This window comes from Rana temporaria, chromosome 1 (genome assembly GCF_905171775.1).
Source record: "Rana temporaria chromosome 1, aRanTem1.1, whole genome shotgun sequence".
Lineage (NCBI taxonomy): Eukaryota > Metazoa > Chordata > Amphibia > Anura > Ranidae > Rana > Rana temporaria.
In genome coordinates, this window is record NC_053489.1 from 128,518,812 (window position 1) to 128,542,502 (window position 23,691).

Consider the following 23,691-nt stretch of genomic DNA (forward strand, 5'->3'; position numbering starts at 1 on the left):
TTGTCACTTGCCAGAACGTCACCTGCCACACATTACGCACAGGCAGCGGCGCCTGCCCGCTCACTCGTTGACCGCTCCCCCCCCCGGGCTTCGAGTGTCCTCACACTCACAGGCAGCAGCGCCTGCCCGCTCACTCGTTGACTGCTCCCCCGGGGTACGAGTGTCCTCACACTCACAGGCAGCAGTGCCGGGCTCCTCATAGGCAGCGGAGCGGGCAGAACAGGCTGGCTGGTGGGCATCAGTTTGCCCTCCCCCTACTTGGTACCATGATACCCCCGGTCCCATCATAGGGCCGGCCCTATATATATACTAGACTGACTGTATATAGATATCAAATACACTGCAACTAACTAACTAATTTCCCACAAACGCCCCATATTGTTTGATGTTCAACTTGAACATCGAGCTCATCTCTATTCAATATGTTATAAAGCATTTATAATTCAAAGCAAAGTGCAGAAAGTCACTTAATGTAAATTTATATCCACTGCAAGCCATTGTAAATGAAACTTTAATGTCTTAATCTTCAACTGAACATCAATGCACTGCTAATATTACCTTGAGACATTCACGCTGTGTAACAAAGAAAAGCTAATTATGTTATTGGGATTTAAATTAAAGTGCTTTTAATCCAATTGAGACTAATATGAACTGTAAACCTAATTTCAGATACTGTAGCATTGTGATGATAATAACAGTTCCAATGTGAGTACCTTGCTATAGGATTTATCTATAGAAAAGAAAATTGTTTTGTGTTTTCTTCTCTTAATGAAACAACATGATTGCTCACTTAGATGAATGCATTTTGTGTTGCAAAAATAATTAATTTGTCATTACAACATGAATAATTAGTGTAAGATAGTGGGAAGATATATCTGCTCTAATTTGCTTGTTTTTATTAAAACTGCCAATCTAGAAATTGTACAGTATGGGCACGTAGGACAATAAATCAAAGCGTAACACTATGCTTATTAATAAGCCACGTGCTACTGCACTTTCAAGTTGGAAGGCCTGATACATTTTTAATAAACGTTGTTGTTAGTAGTATACTATATTATTAATGTTTTTATTACATAAAATGTAATGTTTTTACTTTGGGAAATGATAGAAGTAATGATGTAAGGTTTTCAGAAATCAACTTACTTTTACTATTCTGTGCTTGTAGGTAAAATTTAAAGCAGGGCTCCAACCAAACTTAACAAGAGAAAAACGAATAGTCCATTTAGCAAACCCAGCTTTTAATGACAATGACAAAGTTAAGGAAATTCTTTAAAATTAGTGATCCACCACTGTGAGCAAACAATTCACTCTGAGCTGATTATCATCAGAATGGTCTTGTGGAATTTGGATGTAACGGTAACAGTCAGTACATCGTTAAAAATAATTACTATGGACGCATGGCCCCAACGCGTTTTGACCTTTTATATATTTGCGGTTTTCTTCAGGGGGAACAAAGGTTTGCGACCATAAATTCTACAATGGAATACATATATGTTAGACATCGTATACACGTTTTTGCAAACAACTACTGTATGTACAACTTTCAGGTGACATGTTGTTAACATCATTGCCAAGAAATACATACCAGAGTGACTATTGGAAACCAAGGACAGCAGTCAGCCAGCGACCGGCCACCAATGAGCAACCCTTGAGGGTCCCGCCAGTTGAGAGGATTTTCCTTTTTTAATGTGCATCTCTAGCCAACCACTTTGGATGGAATAGAGAGGCGCCAGTACCTCTGTCAGGTTTAAGTTTCTCTGTCAGGTCTTTATCACTCTGTGTTCATGCTGAGCTAATTCAGCCTCACTGTTTTTTTCTGATAACCGTAAGACTGGCAAAGTAAGGCTGGTTTCACACTGAGGCGTTGAGAAAACGCGGTAAAACGCTATGGTTTTTTACCGCGATTTTACCGCGTTTTTACCGCGTTTTTACCGCGTTTGCGCTAATATTAGCGCTAACGCCCATGCGTTTTAATAGCGTTTTTACCGCGTTTTTACCGCGTTAGCGTCAGCTAATAGACATACCCCATTACATCACATCCTGTTTACTTCCTGGTTTATCGTCAAGGAAGAAGGACCTTGGAGAAGATGGAGTTTCATGAGCTGCTGTTGTTATTTGTACTACATGCTTGGGTACATTGTCTTAAACAACAGAGGTCACAACGTCGCTTTTGGGTTCATCCCATCTATCAATTGCACTCAGATAGAGGTCAATTTTCACTACTCTATCATGACCTGAGAGAGCACCCTGAGAAATTTCGAAATTACACACGAATGACCATTGCGACGTAAGTATTTCCTAGTTTTATATTGACACTCCAAATGACAGTCCCGGCAGTCCCCCACCCCTCCTAGTCCTACCCGTCCATGCATGATACATCTACTCCACTCCTCCATGACTAAAAGTTCTAAACCCAACAAATCTCATTGCCCATTACATTTCCTAATCTTACCCCTCAAAGCATGCTAATCCCACTTCTCCATGCCCAATACAGCTAAACATTACCCTAATGTATTCCACTCCTCCATGCACTACACCACTAACCCTAACCCTAATCTCACTCCTCCATGCACTATACCACTAACCCTAACCCTAATCTCACTCCTCCATGCACTATATTCCTACCCCTAACCCTAATCTCACTCCTCCATGCACTATACCACTAACCCTAACCCTAATCTCACTCCTCCATGCACTATATTCCTACCCCTAACCCTAATCTCACTCCTCCATGCACTATATTCCTACCCCTAACCCTAATCTCACTCCTCCATGCACTATACCACTAACCCTAACCCTAATCTCACTCCTCCATGCACTATACCACTAACCCTAACCCTAATCTCACTCCTCCATGCACTATACCACTAACCCTAACCCTAATCTCACTCCTCCATGCACTATACCACTAACCCTAACCCTAATCTCACTCCTCCATGCACTATACCACTAACCCTAATCCTACTCCATGCACTATACCACTAACCCTAACCCTAATCTCACTCCTCCATGCACTATACCACTAACCCTAACCCTAATCTCACTCCTCCATGCACTATATTCCTACCCCTAACCCTAATCTCACTCCTCCATGCACTATACCACTAACCCTAACCCTAATCTCACTCCTCCATGCACTATACCACTAACCCTAACCCTAATCTCACTCCTCCATGCACTATACCACTAACCCTAACCCTAATCTCACTCCTCCATGCACTATACCACTAACCCTAACCCTAATCTCACTCCTCCATGCACTATACCACTAACCCTAACCCTAATCTCACTCCTCCATGCACTATACCACTAACCCTAATCCTACTCCATGCATTATACCACTAACCCTAACCCTAATCTCACTCCTCCATGCACTATACCACTAACCCTAACCCTAATCTCACTCCTCCATGCACTATACCACTAACCCTAACCCTAATCTCACTCCTCCATGCACTATACCACTAACCCTAACCCTAATCTGACTCCTCCATGCACTATACCACTAACCCTAACCCTAATCTCACTCCTCCATGCACTATACCACTAACCCTAACCCTAATCTCACTCCTCCATGCACTATACCACTAACCCTAACCCTAATCTCACTCCTCCATGCACTATACCACTAACCCTAACCCTAATCTCACTCCTCCATGCACTATACCACTAACCCTAATCCTAATCTCACTCCTCCATGCACTATACCACTAACCCTAACCCTAATCTCACTCCTCCATGCACTATACCACTAACCCTAACCCTAATCTCACTCCTCCATGCACTATACCACTAACCCTAACCCTAATCTCACTCCTCCATGCACTATACCACTAACCCTAACCCTAATCTCACTCCTCCATGCACTATACCACTAACCCTAATCCTAATCTCACTCCTCCATGCACTATACCACTAACCCTAACCCTAATCTCACTCCTCCATGCACTATACTACTAACCCTAATCTCACTCCTATTTTTTATACTCTAATAAACCAATTTTGTGTTTTTTATAACAAAAATAGTAATTCTTTTCCAAAGGTTTGACTATCTTCTATATCTGCTAAGACCTGCGTTGTTGAGAGATGATACAAACTGTAGAGAAGCTATAACACCATGTGAACGTCTACTTATAACACTGAGGTATGGGTTTTCCTTTACAATCATTATATCATTCACGCAACATAAAAATAGAACAAAGCTTTCTCTGGCAAAATCAATGTATATAATTTTATTTTAAATAACAAATATACAACTTTTTTGGAATGGAATTTTATAATACAATATATTATTTAGAAAACGTTTCTCATATAATTCTTTAATAATGAACATTACACTTTTCAACTATCTTTTATGAACTAAACTGTTAACTTGGAGAATATCTCGCATGAACCATTAACATAGAAAGACCGGGCAATATTTATCAATATTGTAAACAAAATATTTCAATAACAAATCCAACAAAAATTTTAACCTAACCAAGGTCGTGGTAATAGGGGCGTGAGTTAATATCCTCCCTACTGCTGCCTGCCTGAGGAGTAGTGGGAGGAGGAGGAGGAGGGAGAGGAGGAGTATTATGATGTTCCATATGATAAGTATGGGGCATATCATAAGGGGCCGAATATCTGTTGTTGAATTGGGGATTTGCGATTGGTCTAAAGCCAGAACCCTCCCATTGGTTACTCGGCCTAAATGGCTGGCTTTGGTTCGGCATGGGATGGCTGTGTACAGCAGGAGCGCAATTACTTTTTATTTGATAATCTTTAATAATTTTTAATATATCGATCATTAGATCACACTGTAAATCTTTTCGAACTTCTGTGATGTGCGGAGCCAGGCTTTTTGTGAAGGATGTGATCTCATTATTCTCCGCTTTGTTGGTTTCGATCAGGTTTTTAACTACATCTATAAAATCTTGAGTGTCCCTCTTTTTATTATTTTTTGATCTCATGGTGTTTTTTCGTGGGGGCAATGGAGTCTCTCTGTCATCCAAATCCACATCCTCTTCAAATTGGTGATTTTCTTGTGAAGTAGACCCATGAGTTTGCGAAATTACCTCATCTTCACTATCACTGGTGAAATTGTTTTCAGTTCTTAAAATAAAAAAAATGTGATTAGAAAAATTTAAAAGAAAATCATATTTTCAAGGAAAATAAACTTTATTACTTATTATTTATTACTTACTGTCTCTCTTCCATCACTGGTTTTAAAAACTCTAGTTCTAAGTAGTGGCAATAAATTCGTCCTTTTTTGGATCCAGAACCACTTTTAGTCTGCTGTTGTTTTAATAATTCCCGCTTAAAGTTATCTCTTAAGGCCTTCCATCTTTTTTTTAACGAGTTTCACTGAAATATAAAATGATATTTGTTTCAGATATCTTGCAACAGGAAATACCTACTCCTCACTGCAATACGAATTTCGCCTAGGGATTTCAACCATAAGTAAGATTGTGCAGGATACATGTGATGCAATCTGGAAGCTGAGAAGATCTTTTATGCCTACTCCAAATAAAGAAAAATGGGAAGATATTGCCAAGGCTTTTTGGAACAAGACAAACTTTCCGAACTGTTTAGGGGCTATTGATGGAAAACATATTAGACTAATAAAACCATGTCATAGCGGTAGCCAGTATTATAATTATAAGAAGTATTTTTCAGTTGTTTTAATGGCTGTGGTTGATGCAGATTATAAATTCATTTTTGTTGATATAGGATCATTTGGGAGCAATGCAGACTCTGCTGTCTTTCAACGTAGTACATTTGGGAAAAGGCTTGTTTCTAATGAGTTGGATTTACCTGATAATCGACCACTGCCAGGTACAGAGGGACCTAAAATGCCCTATGTATTTGTAGCAGACGATGCTTTTGCTATTCATGAACATCTCATGAAACCATTTTCTCAGAGAAATTTAGATAATCGAAAGAGGATCTTCAACTATAGACTGTGTAGAGCACGTAGACTTGTAGAATGTGCTTTTGGTATACTGGCCAACAAGTGGCAAATCTTTCTAAAACCAATTAACCTTAAAATAGAAAACGCATGTAAGGTAATCAAGGCTGCTTGTATTTTACATAATTTGGTAAGAGAGAGGGATGGAGTAAATTTTGAGGATACACTGTCACATAATATTGAACCTGCTGAGTTTCTGCATGTACGTGGACCTATGGTGGGATTCACTATTAGAGACACTTTTGCAGACTACTTCATGAGTTCAGCTGGTGCACTCAGTTGGCAAGAAAACATGATCTAACTTTCATAATATTATACTGTACTGTTCTGGAAAATATTATCTTCATACTTTGAAATGACAGGAAGCAATATGCATAAATAAAATCATTGTTGAAACATTATTTTGATTCATTTCTATTAAATACAGTAAATCCAATTTAAAATTATGTAATTACTATGTGATGAAGGATATTTTGGAATAACGGTGTATGAGGTTTAGAAGTATAGTGCATGTAGGAGTGAAATTAGGGTTAGGGTTAGTGGTATAGTGCATGGAGGAGTGAGATTAGAGTTAGGGTTAGTGGTATAGTGCATGGAGGAGTGAGATTAGGGTTAGGGGTATAGTGCATGGAGGAGTGAGATTAGGGTTAGGGTTAGTGGTATAGTGCATGGAGGAGTGAGATTAGGGTTAGGGTTAGGAATATAGTGCATGGAGGAGAGAGATTAGGGTTAGGGTTAGTGGTATAGTGCATGGAGGGGTGAGATTAGGGTTAGGGTTAGGAATATAGTGCATGGAGGAGTGAGATTAGGGTTAGGGTTAGTGGTATAGTGCATGGAGGAGTGAGATTAGGGTTAGGGTTAGTGGTATAGTGCATGGAGGAGTGAGATTAGGGTTAGAGGTAGGAATATAGTGCATGGAGGAGTGAGATTAGGGTTAGGGGTAGGAATATAGTGCATGGAGGAGTGAGATTAGAGTTAGGGTTAGTGGTATAGTGCATGGAGGAGTGGGATTAGGGTTAGTGGTATAGTGCATGGAGGAGTGGGATTAGGGTTAGGGGTATAGTGCATGGAGGAGTCAGATTAGGGTTAGGGTTAGTGGTATAGTGCATGGAGGAGTGAGATTAGGGTTAGGGTTAGGAATATAGTGCATGGAGGAGTGAGATTAGGGTTAGGGTAAGTGGTATAGGGCATGGAGGAGTGAGATTAGGGTTAGGGTTAGTGGTATAGTGCATGGAGGAGTGAGATTAGGGTTAGGGTTAGTGGTATAGTGCATGGAGGAGTGAGATTAGGGTTAGGGTTAGTGGTATAGTGCATGGAGGAGTGAGATTAGGGTTAGGGTTAGGAATATAGTGCATGGAGGAGTGAGATTAGGGTTAGGGTAAGTGGTATAGGGCATGGAGGAGTGAGATTAGGGTTAGGGTTAGTGGTATAGTGCATGGAGGAGTGAGATTAGGGTTAGGGTTAGTGGTATAGTGCATGAAGGAGTGAGATTAGGGTTAGGGTTAGTGGTATAGTGCATGGAGGAGTGAGATTAGGGTTAGGGTTAGTGGTATAGTGCATGGAGGAGTGAGATTAGGGTTAGGGTTAGTGGTATAGTGCATGGAGGAGTGAGATTAGGGTTAGGGTTAGGAATATAGTGCATGGAGGAGTGAGATTAGGGTTAGGGTTAGTGGTATAGTGCATGGAGGAGTGAGATTAGGGTTAGGGTTAGGAATATAGTGCATGGAGGAGTGAGATTAGGGTTAGGGTTAGTGGTATAGTGCATGGAGGAGTGAGATTAGGGTTAGGGTTAGTGGTATAGTGCATGGAGGAGTGAGATTAGGGTTAGTGGTATAGTGCATGGAGGAGTGGGATTAGGGTTAGTGGTATAGTGCATGGAGGAGTGGGATTAGGGTTAGTGGTATAGTGCATGGAGGAGTGGGATTAGGGTTAGTGGTATAGTGCATGGAGGAGTGGGATTAGGGTTAGGGGTATAGTGCATGGAGGAGTCAGATTAGGGTTAGGGTTAGTGGTATAGTGCATGGAGGAGTGAGATTAGGGTTAGGGTTAGTGGTATAGTGCATGGAGGAGTGAGATTAGGGTTAGGGTTAGTGGTATAGTGCATGGAGGAGTGAGATTAGGGTTAGGGTTAGTGGTATAGTGCATGGAGGAGTGGGATTAGGGTTAGTGGTATAGTGCATGGAGGAGTGGGATTAGGGTTAGTGGTATAGTGCGTGGAGGAGTGGGATTAGGGTTAGTGGTATAGTGCATGGAGGAGTGGGATTAGGGTTAGTGGTATAGTGCATGGAGGAGTGGGATTAGGGTTAGGGGTATAGTGCATGGAGGAGTGAGATTAGGGTTAGGGTTAGTGGTATAGTGCATGGAGGAGTGAGATTAGGGTTAGGGGTAGGAATATAGTGCATGGAGGAGTGGGATTAGGGTTAGTGGTATAGTGCATGGAGGAGTGGGATTAGGGTTAGTGGTATAGTGCATGGAGGAGTGGGATTAGGGTTAGTGGTATAGTGCATGGAGGAGTGGGATTAGGGTTAGGGGTAGGAATATAGTGCATGGAGGAGTGGGATTAGGGTTAGGGGTAGGAATATAGTGCATGGAGGAGTGAGATTAGGGTTAGGGTTAGTGGTATAGTGCATGGAGGAGTGAGATTAGGGTTAGGGTTAGTGGTATAGTGCATGGAGGAGTGAGATTAGGGTTAGGGTTAGGAATATAGTGCATGGAGGAGTGAGATTAGGGTTAGGGTAAGTGGTATAGGGCATGGAGGAGTGAGATTAGGGTTAGGGTTAGTGGTATAGTGCATGGAGGAGTGAGATTAGGGTTAGGGTTAGTGGTATAGTGCATGGAGGAGTGAGATTAGGGTTAGGGTTAGTGGTATAGTGCATGGAGGAGTGAGATTAGGGTTAGGGTTAGTGGTATAGTGCATGGAGGAGTGAGATTAGGGTTAGGGTTAGTGGTATAGTGCATGGAGGAGTGAGATTAGGGTTAGGGTTAGGAATATAGTGCATGGAGGAGTGAGATTAGGGTTAGGGTTAGTGGTATAGTGCATGGAGGAGTGAGATTAGGGTTAGGGTTAGGAATATAGTGCATGGAGGAGTGAGATTAGGGTTAGGGTTAGTGGTATAGTGCATGGAGGAGTGAGATTAGGGTTAGGGTTAGTGGTATAGTGCATGGAGGAGTGAGATTAGGGTTAGTGGTATAGTGCATGGAGGAGTGGGATTAGGGTTAGTGGTATAGTGCATGGAGGAGTGGGATTAGGGTTAGTGGTATAGTGCATGGAGGAGTGGGATTAGGGTTAGTGGTATAGTGCATGGAGGAGTGGGATTAGGGTTAGGGGTATAGTGCATGGAGGAGTGAGATTAGGGTTAGGGTTAGTGGTATAGTGCATGGAGGAGTGAGATTAGGGTTAGGGTTAGTGGTATAGTGCATGGAGGAGTGAGATTAGGGTTAGGGTTAGTGGTATAGTGCATGGAGGAGTGAGATTAGGGTTAGGGTTAGTGGTATAGTGCATGGAGGAGTGGGATTAGGGTTAGTGGTATAGTGCATGGAGGAGTGGGATTAGGGTTAGTGGTATAGTGCATGGAGGAGTGGGATTAGGGTTAGTGGTATAGTGCATGGAGGAGTGGGATTAGGGTTAGTGGTATAGTGCATGGAGGAGTGGGATTAGGGTTAGGGGTATAGTGCATGGAGGAGTCAGATTAGGGTTAGGGTTAGTGGTATAGTGCATGGAGGAGTGAGATTAGGGTTAGGGGTAGGAATATAGTGCATGGAGGAGTGGGATTAGGGTTAGTGGTATAGTGCATGGAGGAGTGGGATTAGGGTTAGTGGTATAGTGCATGGAGGAGTGGGATTAGGGTTAGTGGTATAGTGCATGGAGGAGTGGGATTAGGGTTAGGGGTAGGAATATAGTGCATGGAGGAGTGGGATTAGGGTTAGGGGTAGGAATATAGTGCATGGAGGAGTGAGATTAGGGTTAGGGTTAGTGGTATAGTGCATGGAGGAGTGAGAAAAGGGTTAGGGTTAGTGGTATAGTGCATGGAGGAGTGAGATTAGGGTTAGGGTTAGGAATATAGTGCATGGAGGAGTGAGATTAGGGTTAGGGTAAGTGGTATAGGGCATGGAGGAGTGAGATTAGGGTTAGGGTTAGTGGTATAGTGCATGGAGGAGTGAGATTAGGGTTAGGGTTAGTGGTATAGTGCATGGAGGAGTGAGATTAGGGTTAGGGTTAGTGGTATAGTGCATGGAGGAGTGAGATTAGGGTTAGGGTTAGTGGTATAGTGCATGGAGGAGTGAGATTAGGGTTAGGGTTAGTGGTATAGTGCATGGAGGAGTGAGATTAGGGTTAGGGTTAGGAATATAGTGCATGGAGGAGTGAGATTAGGGTTAGGGTTAGTGGTATAGTGCATGGAGGAGTGAGATTAGGGTTAGGGTTAGGAATATAGTGCATGGAGGAGTGAGATTAGGGTTAGGGTTAGTGGTATAGTGCATGGAGGAGTGAGATTAGGGTTAGGGTTAGTGGTATAGTGCATGGAGGAGTGAGATTAGGGTTAGTGGTATAGTGCATGGAGGAGTGGGATTAGGGTTAGTGGTATAGTGCATGGAGGAGTGGGATTAGGGTTAGTGGTATAGTGCATGGAGGAGTGGGATTAGGGTTAGTGGTATAGTGCATGGAGGAGTGGGATTAGGGTTAGGGGTATAGTGCATGGAGGAGTCAGATTAGGGTTAGGGTTAGTGGTATAGTGCATGGAGGAGTGAGATTAGGGTTAGGGTTAGTGGTATAGTGCATGGAGGAGTGAGATTAGGGTTAGGGTTAGTGGTATAGTGCATGGAGGAGTGAGATTAGGGTTAGGGTTAGTGGTATAGTGCATGGAGGAGTGGGATTAGGGTTAGTGGTATAGTGCATGGAGGAGTGAGATTAGGGTTAGTGGTATAGTGCATGGAGGAGTGGGATTAGGGTTAGTGGTATAGTGCATGGAGGAGTGGGATTAGGGTTAGTGGTATAGTGCATGGAGGAGTGGGATTAGGGTTAGGGGTATAGTGCATGGAGGAGTCAGATTAGGGTTAGGGTTAGTGGTATAGTGCATGGAGGAGTGAGATTAGGGTTAGGGGTAGGAATATAGTGCATGGAGGAGTGGGATTAGGGTTAGTGGTATAGTGCATGGAGGAGTGGGATTAGGGTTAGTGGTATAGTGCATGGAGGAGTGGGATTAGGGTTAGTGGTATAGTGCATGGAGGAGTGGGATTAGGGTTAGGGGTAGGAATATAGTGCATGGAGGAGTGGGATTAGGGTTAGTGGTATAGTGCATGGAGGAGTGGGATTAGGGTTAGTGGTATAGTGCATGGAGGAGTGGGATTAGGGTTAGTGGTATAGTGGCATAGTGCATGGAGGAGTGAGATTAGGGTTAGAAGTTTGGTGCAGTGGAGGAGTGGGAGATTTATCATGCATGGACGAGTGGGATTTTTTGGATTATAAGCGGCGGGATTTAATGGGATTTTTGTTATTTGGAGAGGTGATATTGGGGATTAGGGTAGGAGTTTGATAAGAGGGGAGGGATTAGGGATAATGAAGGTAGTTTGACATTATGAGTGGTGGGATAAGTGATAAGACATTTTGGGAATAGGGGTGGTGGAGCAGGAATAGGGACTGCATCAGGATCTTGTTACTTACTTTTTTCTGCTTTTCTGGCAGGAGACAGTGTCTTCCAATTTTTTATGTGGTGACTAGCCACATCTTCCCACCCAGCTACTTTCTTCTGACGGTTTGCATACCAGTCATTTCTTTTGTCCCAAAGTTCTGGGTGCCTGCGGACAGTGTCTATAAACTCTTCTGGTTCTCCACTTCCTGAAGATGCTTCATTACTTGCTTGTTCAGCAGATGGTTGAATAGCAGGTTGATTTTCCATTTTCAAATGAGGTGTCTTCTCTCTCTCTCTCGCTTGTCTCCTCTCCTACAGGATTTCCTGGTTTCCCAGAATGCTTCACTCTACTGCGGTCATGTGACCTTTCCACTTCCTCCAACAGCTTCTGGTAATTTTTTAACGCTGTATTACCGCGTTTTTACCGCTGTTTTATAGCGGTACCCATTCATTTCAATGGGAATATGCGTTTTTACCGCGTTTTTGCAGCGCTATTTTGGGCGCACAAAAGTTGCTCCAAAAAAGCGGTATGCAGGACTTTTTTCAACGCACAGCCAGCCAAACGCCTCAGTGTGAAAGGATAGACAGTGATACATGGGGGGCGTTTTAATTGCGGTATTTAGGCGGTAATTTTAGCGCAAAAACGCTGTAATAACGCCTCAATGTGAAAGGGGCCTTAAGGAAAATCTAAACCAAGAGGAAATCTTCCAATTTGAACACATTTTCAAGTGATATTTTCCCCTCACTTCAGAAAGTTTTACACTAAATTCTTAATGTATCTCCAGCGCAGGAACTGAAAAAGGGGCACAGACAGAAATAAATAAATTATTGAAGTTTTGATTTTAGATACACTTATGGCATATCTTATCTTTGATTTCAATTCCAACAGTCTGTGATTGTCTAAGGTCAGCCATAGACGGTTCGAATCTCGGCTGGTTCAGCAGCAATGGGCTGAGATACGGACCATGTATGGACTGGCTGAATGTACCAAGTTGATTGATCAATTGATCAACTTGGGTACAACCAGCCTGCATATTTTATGTGATTGTGAGCTTGTATAGCTGCTAGCGATAATAACTGCCTTCTCCCGATGGTGACAGCTTCCCCCGCTGGGAGAATACAATGGCTCAGCGGGAGGAATTCCTCTGTCAACACTGCGGTAGATTCACATACCTTTTACGGCGGCGTATCTCCAGATACGCCCCCGTAATTTGAAATCCGCGCCCGCGTATCGTTACGCCGATTCTCAAAGGCAGATACGCTTAAAAAATAGGCTTCCTCCACCGACGTAACTTGATTGCGGCGGCGTAGAATTGTGTGCAATATACCGTTGGCCGCTAGGGGCGCTTCCGTTGTTGTCGGCGTAGAATATGCTAATTACCTACATACGCCGATTCACAAACGTACGTACGCCCGGCGCAATTTATTTACGTCGTTTACGTTAGGCTTTTTCGGCGTAAGGTTGTTCCTGCTATTAGGAGGCGCAGCCAATGTTAAGTATGGACGTCGTTCCCGCTTCGAAATTTGAATTTTTTACGTCGTTTGCGTAAGTCGTTCGCGAATAGGGCTGGACGTAATTTACGTTCACGTCGAAACCAATACGTCGTTGCGCCGTACTTGGGAGCAATGCACACTGGGATATGTACACGACGGCGCATCATATATTTACATAAAACACGCCCCCCTTCCACATTTGAATTACGCGCGCTTACGCCGGCCCCACTTACGCTACGCCGCCGCAACTTACGGAGGAAGTGCTTTGTGAATACTGCACTTGCTCCTGTAAGTTACGGCGGCGTAGCGTAAATACGATACGCTGCGCCGCCGTATCATTGCGCGACCCTACCTGAATCTACACCCATGTCTGTGTTGATGGGGGAATAGAATTTCTTTCCTGCAACCCATGGTTGAAAGAAATTCATTCCATGTATGGCCTGCTTTAAGCTTCTTTGCTGACAGCAATCTGTTTCTGTTGTTGTTCCTGATTGCATAACCAATAATACTCATGCTCCTAGATTCCTTTCATGTTCTTTGACAATCATCCACCTTGACACATTTTATGACACTATTGTAATTAGAGCCCTTTTACACTGCCAGTGCCTGAAAAAACGATGGTAAAGCCCTGGTAAAACTAGCAGCGATTTACCAGCGTTTTTCAAGCACTAGAGCAGCGCTTTTAACCCTCGCTAGTGGTCGAATAAAGGGTTAAAAGCGACCACAAAGTGCTGCTGCCAAGGTGCTTTGCAGGCGCATTGCAGGCACTTCCCAATGATTTTGATGGGAATGGGAGCTTTAGGAGCGGTGTATTCACCGCTCCTAAAGTGCTGCAAAGAAGCTGCTTGTAGGAGTTTTTTTGACGCCCTGCCAGCGCAGTGCCTCAGTGTGAAAGCACTCGGGCTTTCACATTGGGATTGCAGATGAGGCTTCTTTCAGGCGCTTTACATGCGCTTTTTTTTAGCGCTAAAGCGTCTGAAAAACGCCTCAGTGTGAAAGGGGTCTTATAATAAGGTAACTGAGTTACCAAATGGGGTATGTTCCTGACACTTATTATTATAACTAATAAATTCACTTACATAAGAGGCGAAATAGATCTACTGAGTTACCTCTTATACGATCGGAAATTCCGACAAGAAAACCGTGGATTTATTTCCAACGGAATTATGGCTCAAACTTGTGTTGCATACACACGGTCACACAAATTTCCGACCGTCAAGAATGCGGTGAAGTACAACACTACAACGAGCCGAGAAAAATTAAGTTTAATGATTCCGAGCATGCGTCAAATTGATTCTGGGCATGCATGTATTTTTGCGTGTCGAAATTGCATACAGACGATCGAAATTTCAGAACAAGAACATTTCCCATCGGAAAATTCGAGAACCAGCTCTCAAATTTTTGCTGTCGAAAATTCCGACAGAAAAAGTCAGATGGGGCCTACACACTGTCGGAATTTCCGGCCAAAAGCTCACTTTGAACTTTTCTTGACGTAAATTCCAATCGTGTACGGGGCATTAGGCTCAAGAAGAATAGAATGTTATAATTTACTGAATTGTATTACTGTATGTAGTGCGTAGCAACATCATGAGCAGCACCATAAAGTATGTAATTACATACTTCTAAAAACAAATGGACGTGAGTGAGTGAGTGAAAAATTTATTTAGCGCTACACATGCGAACTGAATCGCCTCTGGGCGCTTGTTTGACCACTTCTCCCTTGAGCTCAGAAGAGGTGGGTTTTGATCTTTCTCCTAAAGGCCAAGTGGTTCTCCTCCAACCGAATGGAGGTTGGCAAAGTGTTCCAAAGTCGAGGGCCTTGGACAGCAAATCTTCTTTCTCCTTTGGACTTGTATCTGGTTTTGGGGATTTGGAGTAAATTTTGGTTGGAGGATCGCAGAGCGCGATTGGGGTTGTAGGCTTTTATTTTGTCGCATAGGTATTGGGGGGCATTACCCCAAATACATTTATGCGTTAGACATAGTGCTTTGAAAGTGATTCTGTCTTTCACTGGTAGCCAGTGAAGGCTTCTCAGTGATGGGGAGATTGATTCCCATGGTTTTTTTCCAGTCACCAGACGCGCGGCCGTGTTCTGAACGACCTGCAGGCGCGTGATTTGGTACTTTGGGAGTCCGAGATAGACAGTATATCCCTAACGTATTTATGACTGGCATCCACATTCATAGCCATAAGGTTAGCATAAGCATTACTATGCCTAAAAACACTATTCTAAAAGTGATATGCAAAAGTAAATGGGAAATATTATAATCATTTTAATGTACTTCCTCTTCTTGCAAAATGTTTTAAATATCAACTTACGCTGCCGGTATGTTGTTCCTGATGATATTGCTTATGTGCAACATCCTATAGAAACAAAATAAATTGTGTTGGTTATTGAAAATTCAACTATTTGATCACTTTTTCAGCAACCTAGACTGCTACAGCTAGTGAAACTATCCACATATAACATCAGAGTACTGAAGTTTCTTACTGAATGTAATGAATGGCAACGGGAGATACATAGTGACAGCAGTGACCTTTCCTATTGTGGAATTATAACTTTGCAGGTATTACGGTACAAATAAATCAATGAGTAAAAGGACATAATGTTTGTGTCTGACGTTGCTACTTTGATGATTAAAATGGAAAACTACAGTATTTCTCAATGAAAGACTTTATTTTTTTAAGAGTAGTTAAAATAGAACTAAACATTAGAACACTACGAACTAACGCTTTTCAATGCATTATTTATTGCAAAATCATTAATTATTTATTTGGTAGTCATATTTGTTGTATTTATTACTTTCATTTGCTTCAATGGGAAAACAGTTTGCAGAAAGAAACATGCTTACAATACAACTTCAGTGTCATTGAACTACAGTATTTGACCGTAATTATGTCTTTTGCTTGAGTAGGTACTTCAGAAAAAAACTTAAAGAGGAGTTCCGGCCACAATTTCACTTTTTATATATAAATACCCCTGTAATACACAAGCTTAATGTATTCTAGTAAAGTTAGTCTGTAAACTAAGGTCCGTTTTTTTAGGTTGTTACAGCATTTAGACACTTTATAAAATAGAAATTGACTGGGGCCATCTTAAGTGTGGGCATCATGAAGCCAGACTGTATGACTTCCTGGATTTCAGCCTTGCAGATCTCAGTTTCAGCACCTGTACTGTCCAAGTCACATGATTCTTCGAAAGTTACACCCACTACATTCCCAGGAGTCTGTGCGGTGTAGGTTAGGAAGCTTAAGCACCTAGGTGCAGGAAGTGGGAAGATTAACTATTCTGCCTAGCAACAACACTTTGAAGGCATCTTAAAAAAAAAAAAAATTTCTTAAAGGACTAATGACATTTTTTTAAAACTACCGATGTAATGTTATATTTATGGGTGGAACTCCACTTTAAGACCCCCCTCTTCTGAAGACACAGGATGGCACTGGATGCAAAAAGCACCTTGAGGCGATTTAGTTCGCATTTGTAGCGCTATACAAGTTACTCACTCATTATATACTGTATGTTCTTGCATGTTGTTGAAGCTCCAGCTATATAATTTTCCAGAACTGACCTGTAGCCTTCACAAAAATGCATTTTTACCATTGTATGCATCATGAAAGACAGTTATAATTTATATCCATGACTGTCTTCCATTTAAAAAAAAAAATATAGATATATAGAAATATAGATGGCATGTTGTTACTTAAAGCGGAGGTTCACCCTAAAAAACACGTTTCTACCAGGGCATCCAGCATACTAGCGTGAGCTACAGTATGCCTTTATTTTTATTTTTTGCGCCGTACTCACAGTTTAATCCGTTAGTTTCGTTTCAGACTCCCCGCGGGGAGTAGGCGTTCCTATGAAGAGGGGAACATGATTGACGGCCGGCTATGGCGCGTCACGCTTCCCGAAAATAGCCTGAGTAGGACTCGGCTCTTCACGGCGCTATACGGCGCCTGCGCACAGACTAGGAGCTGACTGCGCAGGCGCTGTGAAGAGCCAAGTCCTATTTCGGCTATTTTCGGGAAGCGTGACGCGCCATAGCCGGCCGTCAATCATGTTCCCCTCTTCATAGGAACGCCTACGTCTGAAACGAAACTAACGGATTAAACTGTGAGTACGGCGCAAAAAAATAAATAAAGGCATACTGTAGCTCACGCTAGTATGCTGGATGCCATGGTAGACAAAAAAAATTTTTTTTTTTTTAGGGTGAACCCCCGCTTTAAAGCAGATCTAATGGGGGATTTTCAAAATATTCCCCATTATTCCCCATTCCCCACAACAAACCAATAAACAGTTATTACATTTGTGAAATTCCTTACAGTTTTGGAGATATGTCTGATTTAATTTTCAGGAAGTCAGCTTTGTTTTTAAAAAAATGCATCATCTTTTCTGACAGGGAGTATCTCTTAGAACAGTGATTGCATCATATCCTCTTCTCCCTCTCTAACTGTAATCAGACTACATTTCCCATGAATCCTTGGGATGGGAGTGAATGTGGAAGGGTACACTAGGCTTGTACATGTAAATGTGAACTCGCCCACTTCAACATAAATCACACCCCTCATTCCGCAGCCAGAAAGCCGTGCATAGCACACGGTATGATAGGTTACAGAGTTATAAATACAAAGCATTTTAATATAAATGCAAACCAGTGCAACATGTCAGTGTCCACCAGTGCCGAATGTCAGGGACCACCAGTGCAGAATGTCAGGGACCACCAGAGCCAAATGTCAGGGATCACCAGAGCCAAATGTCAGGGACCACCAGTGCCGAATGTCAGGGACCACCAGTGCCGAATGTCAGGGATCACCAGAGCCAAATAACAGGGACCACCAGTGCCGAATGTCAGGGACCACCAAAGCAAAATGTCAGGGACCACCAGTGCCGAAAGTCAGGGACCACCAGAGCCAAATGTCAGGGACCACCAGTGGCAAATGTCAGGGACCACCAATACCGAATGTTAGGGACCACCAAAGCCAAATGTCAGGGACCAACAGTGTCCACAAGGTTTAGGAGTGTGTCTATGGGAATGTTTGGCCATTCTTCCAGATGCGCATTTGTGAGGTCAGACACTGATGTTGGACGAGAAGGCCTGGCTTGTAATCTCCGCTCTAATTCATCCCAAAGGTGTTCTATCGGGTTGAGGTCAGGGCTCTGTGCAGGCCAGTCAAGTTCCTCCACTCCAAACTTGGTCATCCATGTCTTTATGGACCTTGCTTTGTGCACTGGTGCACAGTCATATTGGAACAGGAAGGAGCCATTCCCAAACACATTGAGATGGATGGTGCAGAAAAGTCATTAAAAAAGGTTTGCCTATAGTTCTAGTTTAAGCATAGGCACATCCAAGTGATCATTAAAATGTTAATATTATTAAATGTGGCAAAAAAACGATCATGTAAATGTAAATGAAGTTTAGGTACCCAATTAAGGCTCCATGAACCTCAAAACATTTGATGCATTTGTTTCATTATATATATATATATATATAGCAAAAAGAGAATCGATGCAAGAAAGGCTCGTACTGCCAGAAATCAATATGATAGTTGCCTTCCGGTCCCCTAATGCAAAGTTAAGTATGAAATAATTACATACATCAATTAACCGCGGTATACAAACTGAAAGAAGAAAGTCTTTTGCAATGCCTGTAGAAGCCATTGTCTCTCTGTCTGTTGGCCGCACGCCAGTAAAGGCTTAGATTAGGGAGACTATTAAAGAATAAACCAGTTGACAGTTCAACAATACATTCGAAGGCTGAAAAGCTCACCTTTAAAGTATCATGATTTCAAAGCATGTTCTAAGTCTATTTCTGGAATGTCTGAATTACTTGTTCTCAGTGGTAGAATCCTGACCAAGTTGTTCTTATAAGACATTCATTGTCAGTGGCTAATTATTCTTTGTAACTTTTATAGCATAGATCCTTCTACGTTTTTATACGACAAAGCCTGTAGCACTAAAAATAGTATAAAACTATGAACATAGTATGAAAGTATAAACAGCATTCTATTTTTAATGAAACAACTTGTACTGTATATTTTGTAAACTGCTGCTTAAAGTGGAACTGCAAATTATGGAAAACCTACCTTTGAGTTTTGCCCTGCTCCAGCAATGACAGCTCCGCGTTCTTCCTTGGTGCCCAACATCTGCTGATGACATCTTCTCTGAAGCTTCCTCCTCTTCTAGCATTTTCCTTCTTCAGCCATATTGTGGCAAATGTGATGTAACTTGCTAGTGATTTTTCTTTTACACTCTGTCGTGGGAGAAGGTTGCCACTTTTCCTAATCTCAAATATTGTATTTCGATAAACCTCTATGGGATTTTGAAGGCAACCAACCCAACTAAACTAGAACACTTATCATTAACGTTACATCTTTAACCACTTCAGCCCCGAACCATTTGCGCTATAAACAAAAATAGCATCTACAAAATAAAGGATAGTTTTATGTCATTTTTATTAATAATTGTTGTTTTACTAATAATGGCGATGATCAGCGATTTTTATCGTGACTGCGGCATTATGGCGGACACATCGGACACTTTTGACACCATTGTAATTTTTACAGCAATCAGTGCTACAAAAATGCACTGATTATTGTAAAAATGACACTGGCAGTGAAGGGGTTAAATGTAGGGGGCGCTAAAGGGGTTACGTGTAACCTAGGGAGTGCTTCTAACTGTTAGGGGGTGTGGCTTGCCGTGACACCTCACTGATCGCTGTTCCCGATGACAGGAAACACGATCAGTGACAGTGTCACTAGGCAGAATGAGGAGATTTTTTGTTTACACTAACATATCCCCGTTCTTCAGCTCCGTGACATTATCGCAGGACACCAGCCGGACATCGAGTCTGCGATTCCCGCGGGCACGGTCACGGAGCTCGTGCAGAATTACCATCGGCAAGCGGTTAATATTGATCTTTAAAACTATACAAAAGTTTAAAATCTGAGAATTATCACAATTTGCTTGTACAGAGGTTGACATTTATTGATTTATGCTAGGTGATATTCCCCAAAACCATTTGCATTAGGAAACGTTGTATTTCACATAATTGCTTGTTTGATGAAATTGTGTAACTAACGCGTTTCAAGATTTTTTGGATCAAAGCAGTCTGTTCTTCAGGGATACATGAGATACAACTAAATACTAACACTATATACTCGATTTATTAACGGCCAAAACTAAGAGACACTATTCTGTACTTCTACTCCTGGACCTTACTGTTGCCTTCGATAAGGTTGACCACCCCCTCCTCAAAAAAAAAAACTCCATGCCTTTGATCTCAGTGACTGCACTCTTCACTGGTTCTCTACCTACTTATCCAACCGCACCTTTAGCATTACCTACAATTCTTTTTCCTCTTCTCCTCTTTCTTTCTCTGTTGGGGTCCCCCAAGGTTCTGTTCTTGGACCGCTCCTATTTTCAATCTATACTTCCTCCCTGGGTCTAATACCATCTCTACGCTGACGACACTCAAATCTATTTCTCTACCCCTCAACTCACTCCTTCGGTCTCTTCACGTATCACTAATTTACTATCAGATATATCAGTTTGGATGTCACACCACTTCCTCAAACTCAATCTATCCAAAACCGAACTTATCATTTTTCCTCCCCAGGTACCTTTTCCCCTGATCTCTCTGAACTCTCCTTTAAGCCCCACGTCCAATCACTGTCCAAATCTTGCCGCCTCAACCTCCGCAACATCTCCAAAATATGCCCCTTTCTAACCAATGACACAACAAAGCTCTTAATTCACTCCCTGATCATCTCTAGCCTTGATTACTGCAACTCCCTCCTCATTGGCTTACCTCTGCATACTTTATCCCCCATTCAGTCCATCATAAATGCTGCTGCCAGACTCATCCACCTTACCAACCGCTCTGTCTCTGCTACTCCCCGCTGTCAATCCCTCCACTGGCTTCTGCTCACCCAACAAATTAAATTCAAAATACTAACAACTACCCACAAAACCATCCACAACTTTGCCCCCAGCTATATAACTGACCTAGTCTCAAAATATCATTCTCTTCATTCTTCTCAAGACCTCCTGCTCTCTAGCTCTCTCATCATCTCCTCCCATGCTCGTCTCCAGGACTTTTCCTCTCCAAACTCCTTACCCCAATTTGCCCGTCTATCTCCTTCTTTATTAGCTCTTAGAGGATCCCTGAAAACCCTCCTCTTCTGAGAAACCTATGCTACCCACACCTAACAACTGTATTTTCATTTTGTCCATCTGATCACCCCCCACATCTACTACCCTTTGTCCGACTTGACCCTCTCTCCTAGATTGTAAGCTCTAACGAGCAGGGCCCTCTGATCCCTCCTGTATTGAATTGTATTGTAACTGTTCTGTTTTCCCTGATGTTGTAAAGCGCTGTGCAAACTGTTGGCGCTATATAAATCCTGTATAATAATAATAATAATTATATCACCAATTATCATTAAAAGATTATTTTACTCTTCAATGTGTCAACCCACTTCCTTTTCCACAGAAGGCACAATTTATTTAGAAGCCAAAAAGTGAAAGCTCCATCCAGTTTGGAGAACAGTAGTCCTTGTATGGGATTGTCCTCTGCCTTCTGTGGGAGATGAAGTGGGTTGACACATTGAAGAGTAATATGATCTTTTAGTGATGTTTGGTGGTATCACAAGGTTCACAAGGATGCTTGGTAGATATTTCCCCTCTTTCCAAAGAGCCCCTGCATGACATTGTCACAGAGTGCCTATTTACACCTTGCATGAAGCATTTGGGATATGCCTGCCACTCACTTAAATGGCCTGAGGCACACTGATGGAGTAATAACACTGTCCCCAAATGCTAGCAAAAAGAGTAGAGGTAATAGTTGCTTTTTGTATGCAGCATTTGCATGCATTTAGCCGATAGCAAACAACAGTCAGTATTATCTGCAATTCTTTGCTTTGTTGAAATCATTTCATTCAGCTATTGCACTTGAAATTCAATCTCTTTTTCAACCCATTGTTACAGTTTTTCAGAACTTTGCAATACTTCCATTAACACTTTTCTGTGTGGTCTACATCAGCTTTGGGGACAATAACAAGAGGTTTTACTGCTAATTAGGTTCTCTAGGTCTGTTTACAACTGATGAGCTGCAAAATTACTTGCAGTTCATCAGTGGTAAACATGCATATGAAATCTAATGAAATTCTGAGCACTGTGTGCGTTTAGATCAAGACCATTAGGGAAGTCGTACATGGTCCAGTTTTCCCAATCAAGCGTATCAATCTGAATGCACACGTAGCTGTGAAGGGGATGATTGGTAAGTGATAATTTGCATAGGCAAATTAAATGGGACACTCCTTTTGTTACTAGGCTTTTTTTCATTTTTCCATGATGTGATAATTTGACAGAAAATTACTCTGTCATGCAACACTGTACCCAAATTAATTTTATATAAATCATTTTGAGCGCTTTCTGGTGGTATTTTTAAGCATCTTTTTTTTTTTTACTATTTAAAGCAGGGATCCTCAAACTACGGCCCTCCAGCTGTTGTGGAACTACACATCCCATGAGGCATTGTAAAGCTCTGACATTCACAGACATGACTAGGCATGATGGGAATTGTAGTTCCTGAACAACTGGAGGGCCATAGTTTGAAGACCCATGATTTAAAGGATAAGTTCACCTTTGGGAACATGTTCCACCTGTTTTAGTTCCCACTTCTGCAGCCGCTCCCCGATGCCCTCTGTCCCAGTGACAGTAGTGCGAAGGGAAGTTCCCCGTACTAGCTGTCACTTTTTGAAGTTATAAATCCTGATGTTCTGACTGCAAATTGAACTTTTTGAGGTCCTAGCATACTAGAACAGTACAAATAACTCAAGTATAACACCCCAAAGTATTTAGATTACTATTTTGAAAATGTATTTGTGACAGGGGTCACTTTGGGTGGGGTTTTTTTACAACTCGGCTTGCCTTGGAGAGCTCTGGAGGCTCCTTGTCTAGCTTTCCCAAGCCCCCTTATGTGTTCGTCACCCTGTGTCTCTAATAGGGGCACAGGGTGAATGAGAACCCCACTATGATCTGTGCTAGTCATACTCAATGTTGTATATATGCATATATTGTGTGTTATCTCATGCTGTTGTGTTGTGTTGTGTGCTGTGATAGTTTGGAGTGTGACTGTATTCTATTATTCTATTATGGCTGTCTGCCTCAACTATTATGGGATGTGTAATGCCTTGTACACACGATCGGAATTTCCGATGGAAAAAGTCAGACGGAATTTTTTCATCGGATATTCCGACCGTGTGTGGGCCCCATCTGACTTTTTTCCGTCGGAGTTTAGAAATAGAACATGTTTTATTTTTTTTTCAACCGGAAATGATGATCGTCTGTGTGGAACTCCGACGGAGAAAAAAATATGCATGCTCAGAATCAAGGCAACGCATACTCAGAAGCAGTGAACTTCATTTTTCTCGGCTTGTCGTAGTGTTTAACGTCACCACGTTTTGGACGGTCGGAAATTGGTCTGACAGTGTGTATGCAAGACAGCTTGAACGGAATTCCGACAGAAAATACCATCGGATTTTATCCCATTGGAAATTCTGATCGTGTGTACAGGGCATTAGTGTCTTGCTGTGAGGAAAGAGGGAGGGGGGTTTCCTCCA

General features: G+C 42.2%; 2 protein-coding genes across 2 annotated transcripts; one reads left to right on the plus strand and one right to left on the minus strand.

The window, feature by feature from the left end:
• Positions 1-1,893: 1,893 nt before the first annotated feature.
• Positions 1,894-6,251, plus strand: LOC120935946 (protein ANTAGONIST OF LIKE HETEROCHROMATIN PROTEIN 1-like). The gene is made up of 3 exons (XM_040348016.1): positions 1,894-2,287; positions 4,043-4,144; positions 5,375-6,251. Exons 1-3 carry the CDS (start codon positions 2,088-2,090, stop codon positions 6,249-6,251), a joined length of 1,179 nt encoding a protein of 392 aa, XP_040203950.1. The 5' UTR covers positions 1,894-2,087.
• On the minus strand, positions 4,218-5,333 carry LOC120931380. The gene is made up of 2 exons (XM_040342764.1): positions 5,186-5,333; positions 4,218-5,094 (listed from the first exon to the last, which is right to left on the minus strand). Exons 1-2 carry the CDS (start codon positions 5,197-5,199, stop codon positions 4,476-4,478), a joined length of 633 nt encoding a protein of 210 aa, XP_040198698.1. The 5' UTR covers positions 5,200-5,333; the 3' UTR covers positions 4,218-4,475.
• Positions 6,252-23,691: the final 17,440 nt, after the last annotated feature.